This window comes from Myotis brandtii, unplaced genomic scaffold (genome assembly GCF_000412655.1).
Source record: "Myotis brandtii unplaced genomic scaffold, ASM41265v1 scaffold277, whole genome shotgun sequence".
In the NCBI taxonomy this organism is placed as follows: domain Eukaryota; kingdom Metazoa; phylum Chordata; class Mammalia; order Chiroptera; family Vespertilionidae; genus Myotis; species Myotis brandtii.
In genome coordinates this window covers 1,533,841-1,540,050 of record NW_005360548.1, presented here as the reverse complement: position 1 = coordinate 1,540,050, position 6,210 = coordinate 1,533,841, and the positions used below count along the sequence as shown (strand labels likewise).

Genomic DNA, 6,210 nt, shown 5'->3' with positions numbered 1-6,210 from the left:
CTTTCCTCTCTGAAATCAACAAAAAAAAAATTTAAAAAACGAAAAACCTTAAGAAAAAACAAAAGTAGTTAATTTTGTTGCTGTTGTCCTTGTCAATGGAACAGAGCATCCTTCCTTAGCAGAGAGTTATATGTGCTGTTTAGGTTAACTTGCATATTTTCTGCTAGAGCTGTGTATATGCTGCCCCTGTGGGAGGCAGGAAAGGGAGGTGGACTACAAAGGAGAGGATTCTCTCTGCCAGAGGTGTGGCTATTTTTTATTTTTTATTTTTTAAGTATATTTTTATTGATTTCAGAGAGGAAGGGAGAGGGATAGAGAGATAGAAACATCAATGATGAGAGAGAATCGTTGATTGGCTGCCTCCTGCACCCCCCCTACTGGGGATCGAGCCCGCAACCCGGGCATGTGCCCTTGGCCAAATCGAACCTGGGACCCTGACGCTCTATCCACTGAGCCAAACCAGCTAGGGCAAGTTGTGTTTATTTTAAAAGTAATACAAAATTGCATGATGGAATTTGAAATTTAAATTTATTCTGCTGTTCTAATCCATTAACAAATGAAAAGTGGTTCTGATTTTTTAAAAACCCCTAAGTTTGTTTTTGTTTTTTTTAAATTTTTTTATTGCTTAAAGTATTACAAAGGGTATTACATATGTGTCCTTTTTTTTCCCCCCGCCCTTGACAATCCCCTGGCCTCCCCTACCCCCCAGTGTCTTATGTCCATTGAAAACCCGTAAGTTTTAAAGGCGAAATATTACTGGTAACATGTACATTAATACATTGTTAACATGATATATTTCATTTTCATCTTACATTACTTTCTTGGTGTTTGTGAGAAACCCAAAGGAAGTTTATTGGCATTGAAGAGAAAAATGTCTAATAGGCATTTATAAATGAAAGTTTTCCTAGTTTTTTCCTTAGTTTTTTTTTTTAACTACTATGGTCTATAAAGGATAAAGATAGGAGATAGAGAATGATGGAGGCTGCTGCTTTAGATAGAGGAGGTTAAGGAAAGGCCTTAGGTTATATTTGAGCAGATCCTGAATATATGTATGGAGAGCCACATGAATATCTCAGGGACACAGCAAGCGCAAAGGCCTTGAGGTGGTATTTGCAGGAAGGTTCTGTAGAACCTGGTATCAGAAAGAAAATCAGGCCTGGGATTCGGGTAGCTGGGACTAGGAGGTGGTTTCCTTTGGGCCCTGTCAGTGGGATGATGAAGTCCGTGGCATGCAGTTTTTGTGTCACTAGGGGTTTAAATTCCTGACTAGTCCTTGACTAGGGCCTCTTGATCAACAGACCCACGATGGCATAGGGGTGTGGCAGTTTCCCCAAAGGGAAATTGAGGCATTGTCACCAGGGGGAGGTAGGGATGGCGGCTGGAAGGTTCAAGTAGGAACTGTTCTCAAATGCAGGCAGGCAGTTTGGCAAGGGGGCTGGGAGTCTGTCACCCAGACCCTGCCTGTCAGTTCACTTCTTGTTCCTCCTTTAGCCACGAGATGTGACCAACTTCACCTTGGGTGGCTTTGCCCCAATGAGTCCCCGGATCAGCAGCCCCATGCACCCCAGTGCTGGAGGTGAGGGGGAGTCAGGATGGGGCTGTGTCTGGGGATTGTGGAGGGAGGTTCAGCTCTTAGTCACTGAGTGCCTGCTCTGGGCTGGCTCAGTCAGATGGGGCTCACAGCCTACTGGAGACCAGGCCCACCCCATAGTGACAGCCCAGGGCGGTCAGGGCTGTGATGGGAACCCCAGAGAAGGCTTCTAACCCAACAGGGGAGGAGGAGAGTCAAACTGAAGAGAAGGTTTGTGGGTACCCTAGCTGTGGCACAGAATGTGAGGTGAGGGCATGGTAATGTTCTTTTCCTTCCCCAGGTCAACGTGGTGGCTTTGGTAGCCCAGGTGGCAGCAGTGGTGGCATGAGCAGGGGCCGGGGGCGAAGAGACAATGAGCTCATCGGCCAGACTGTGCGCATCTCCCAGGGGCCCTATAAAGGTGATCTTCGAAGGCCATGTGGAGGCCTGGGGAGGGGGCATGGTGAAGGAGAGCCCCACCCAGTCTGACCTACTCTCCACCAGGCTACATTGGTGTGGTGAAGGATGCCACAGAGTCTACTGCCCGAGTGGAGCTGCATTCTACCTGCCAGACCATCTCTGTAGACCGTCAGCGGCTCACCACAGTGTACGGGCTGGGACAGGGCAGGGCAGGGCTGGGAGTGGGTTATCACGTGGTGAGAAGGCCTACTCATCCCATTAGTTGTCTCTGTCCACAGGGGCTCACGGCGCCCGGGTGGCATGAACTCAACCTATGGGCGGACGCCCATGTATGGCTCCCAGACACCCATGTATGGTTCTGGCTCCCGCACACCCATGTATGGCTCTCAGACACCTCTTCAGGATGGTGAGTGCTCCCCAGGGGACAGGGAGGAGGGGTGATATGGGGGGAACTGGAGATAGGACAGAGCTGAAGGACACATACATCCCTCTTATTACAGGCAGCCGCACCCCGCATTATGGCTCGCAGACACCCCTGCATGATGGCAGCCGTACTCCTGCCCAGAGTGGGGCCTGGGACCCCAACAACCCTAACACGCCATCACGGTGAGGACCAGTTGCTGAGGGCACAAGGTTTTCTGAGCTACTGGGAGTGTGTGCCATGTGTGAGTTATGCCGGGTGTCTGGGGAGTAGAGGGATCTGTATGGCTCACCCTGAATTCTCTGCTTCCAGCCCCAGCTGGTCTGTGAAGGAGTAGGCATGGCTGGGGCAAAATAATCTTTCCGACCCAATAGTAGCACATGTTAAAACCTGGGTTTGGAGACAGTGTGTGTGATTTTGGTCATGTGACAGGTTGTGTGACTCTGGGCAGCCTAATCTCTGACTCCAGTCTCCTCAGCTGTGAAATGGAGGCCTCCAGCCGAGGCTGTTGTAAGGGTGAAGTTGCCTCAGTTTGTCTGGTTACAGTGCTGTTCTGGAAGCATTTGCTACATTGTTATGATCATCATTTTAAACAGACTTCTTTCTCCAACAGGGCTGAGGAAGAATATGAGTATGCCTTCGACGACGAGCCTACTCCATCCCCACAGGCCTATGGGGGTACACCCAATCCCCAAACACCTGGCTACCCAGACCCCTCATCTCCGCAGGTTAACCCGCAGTACAACCCACAGACGCCAGGGACGCCAGCCATGTGAGTCCGCTGGGGTAGCCCTAATTAACCCCTGCCCAAACTCTCCCCAGTGCCACCACTTCCTCTTCCCTGCCCCCAACAAATGGCCCCTTTGCTCCTTGTCTCTGCAGGTACAACACAGACCAGTTTTCCCCCTATGCTGCCCCCTCTCCACAAGGCACCTACCAGCCAAGCCCTAGTCCCCAGAGCTACCACCAGGTATCACCAAGCCCAGCTGGCTACCAGAACACCCACTCTCCGGCCAGCTACCACCCCACACCCTCGCCCATGGCCTATCAGGTGCTGGTTAGCTGGCATGTTCCTTGAGGGTGGTGGCCTAGGGTGGGTCTCAGGCCTTTAAGGACAACCAGCTCAGATGACCTATTCCCAACAGTACTGCCCCTCTTTCCCCTACAGGCCAGCCCCAGTCCGAGCCCTGTTGGCTACAGTCCAATGATACCTGGAGCCCCCTCCCCTGGTGGCTACAACCCACATACACCAGGCTCAGGCATTGAGCAGAACTCTAGTGATTGGGTAACTACTGACATCCAGGTGAAAGTGCGGGACACCTATCTGGATACGCAAGTGGTGGGGCAGACGGGGGTCATCCGCAGTGTCATGGTAAGTGGGGCCCAGGCCGGCATCCTCTCCTTTGGATGTTCCATAAAGCCTGTTGTGTTCATGACTGGGGTTCCCGCTGCCTGGAATAATGATTGACACCCATGAGTATGGCTACTTTGTGATATACTCTTCTGAGATCATTTCAAGTAACATGGACTGAATGCTCCGTTGTGCCAGGCTTCACCCACAGCCCTAGGCACCCACAGCCCCTGGGCTCTCCCTGCTCCAGCACTACTGGCCCCTGCATTTTTTAGTCACTGAGTTCCCTCTAGCCCAGTGATGGCGAACCTTTTGAGTTTGGCTTGTCAGCATTTTAAAAAACCCTAAATTAACTCTGGTGCTGTGTCACATATAGAAATTTTTTTATATTTACAACCATAGTAAAACAAAGATTTAGATTTTTGATATTTATTTTATATATTTCAATGCCATTTAACAAAGAAAAATCAACCAAAAAAATGAGTTCGCGTGTCACCTCTGACACACGTGTCATAGGTTCGCCATCACTGCTCTAGCCTCAGGACCTTTGCTCATCACTTTCTTCTGTCTAGAACTCTCTTCCTTTCATTCTTTGTCTAGTTAACTTCTTCAGGAAAGCACCTAGGCTATTTCAGGTCTATATCTTATAGGTCCACATAATTCTTTATCATGGACCTCTGCCTAAAAGCTTAAAGTTTGCCCTGGTGATTCTTCAATTACTAATCCTGTGTTTTATTACTAAGTAGTCCCAGTTCTTAGATGAAGAACTGGCACCTTGTTTGGCTCACCAGTAAATATTGAATTAATTAAACATCAGAGACTAAGCAAGACAGCTCCAGGCTCTGCCCTCACAGATTTCATATTCTAGTGGGACATGTTATCAGACATGCCCCCGTCACTGCCCTAGTGTCCAGAGCTAGAATATGGGAAGCCCAGAGGGCAAGGGGAGCTATGCAAACTCAGAGAAGGCACCTTACCAACTTGGAGGGGGTCAGGGAGGGCTTCCTGGAGGAGACATCTGCACTGAGACCTGAAGAATGAATAGGAGTAAGTGGCTGGAGAAGGGGTTAAGTATGTTCCAGACAGAGAGGACTCACAAAGGCCTAGAGGTGAGGGAAGGCCTGGCAAATTTTGGGGAGTTGAAGTATGTTCATCATGTCTGGAACATAAAGAACCAAGTTGGAAGGTGATGAAGCCAGAGAAATGGCTGGGGCCAGGTCATGTGTCAGCCTGGGGAATGTGGACTGTGTGCTGAGGACATGGAGGTCATGGAAGAATCTAAGCAGGAATCAGATATGTTGTTTGGGATTAATTCACTATGTTGCTCTATCAAGGATAGGTTATGGGTGGTGAGCCTGGGGCTGGAAGCTGGGGGAAGGTCACAACGGCCTGCGGAAGAGGCGGGTAGGAGGAGAGAGGGGGGAAACACGCTCAGGAGGCTGAATGGACAGGCCTCAGAGCTGGAGGCTGTCAGTGAAGGAGCCAAGACAAGGTTCAGAGTCTGGCTGGGGACAGGGATTGTAGGGCCATCCCTGAGACAGGGCCCAGGAGGAGCAAGTGTATGGAAAAATCTGAAGACATTTTAGGACATGAAGAGTTAAATGTCTGAGAATCAGTGTCCCTTTGGGCCTAAGGTGGCTTCATTCTGGTGTTTCCCTTGCTGATCTGGTCACCCTGCCCCCACATACCAGACTCTAGGCCTTGGAACCTGGCCCAGCTGTGGCCTTTCCTGCCCTGTATCACCTTGGAAAAGTGACTTCTTAGAATGAACACTGAGCCTGAGTCCCCTGCGTGTGAGCATCAGTCCTATGTTGGGAGCAGGTCAGGCTAACCAGGCTGTCCCCACCCTCAGGGAGGCATGTGTTCTGTGTACCTGAAGGACAGTGAGAAGGTTGTCAGCATCTCCAGTGAGCACCTGGAGCCCATCACCCCCACCAAGAACAATAAGGTAAGAAGGGGCATGGCTGTGGGCACTGGGCTTCGGGCACTGGGCTGTGGACATGGACCTGACACCATGCCCACTCTCCAGGTGAAGGTCATCCTGGGCGAGGATCGGGAAGCCACAGGGGTCCTGCTGAGCATCAATGGTGAGGATGGCATCGTACACATGGATCTCGATGAACAGTTCAAGATCCTCAACCTCCGCTTCCTGGGGAAGCTCCTGGAGGCTTGAGGCAGGCCAGGCTGGTGAACTTTGGCAGACATCTGGCAGATAGAGGGTGTCCCTTCTTCCTTCCCTAGTCCTTGGTTCAGGCATAGGATCCAGGCGTGGAGCAGACCCTAGCCTGGTTGTTCAGTATTCTTTGTTTTCCTTTCAGGATTCCTATCTTTCTCCTTGATGTTTATGGGAATCAGAGTAGAGTCTGGGGGAGGGTCCCCATCCTGTATCCCCCCCTTCCTCAGCTTGCTTTTATGTTAGGGTCTTTCAATAAAAAGCTGTCAAAAGTC

At 50.4% G+C, this 6,210-nt stretch overlaps 1 protein-coding gene across 5 annotated transcripts in view; it reads left to right on the top strand.

Moving 5' to 3' along the window:
- The window catches only part of SUPT5H (SPT5 homolog, DSIF elongation factor subunit), a 38,428-nt gene extending 32,218 nt beyond the window's left edge, over window positions 1-6,210 (top strand). For all 5 annotated transcript variants that reach the window (XM_014541742.1, XM_014541741.1, XM_005868815.2 and 2 more), the window contains 10 exons: window positions 1,492-1,576; window positions 1,872-1,991; window positions 2,075-2,177; window positions 2,269-2,396; window positions 2,491-2,596; window positions 3,025-3,183; window positions 3,294-3,462; window positions 3,580-3,783; window positions 5,615-5,710; window positions 5,792-6,210. In XM_014541742.1, the coding sequence (XP_014397228.1) occupies window positions 1,492-1,576; window positions 1,872-1,991; window positions 2,075-2,177; window positions 2,269-2,396; window positions 2,491-2,596; window positions 3,025-3,183; window positions 3,294-3,462; window positions 3,580-3,783; window positions 5,615-5,710; window positions 5,792-5,935 (1,314 nt within the window). In that variant the 3' untranslated portion in view covers window positions 5,936-6,210. The remainder of the gene's footprint in view (window positions 1-1,491; window positions 1,577-1,871; window positions 1,992-2,074; window positions 2,178-2,268; window positions 2,397-2,490; window positions 2,597-3,024; window positions 3,184-3,293; window positions 3,463-3,579; window positions 3,784-5,614; window positions 5,711-5,791) is intronic.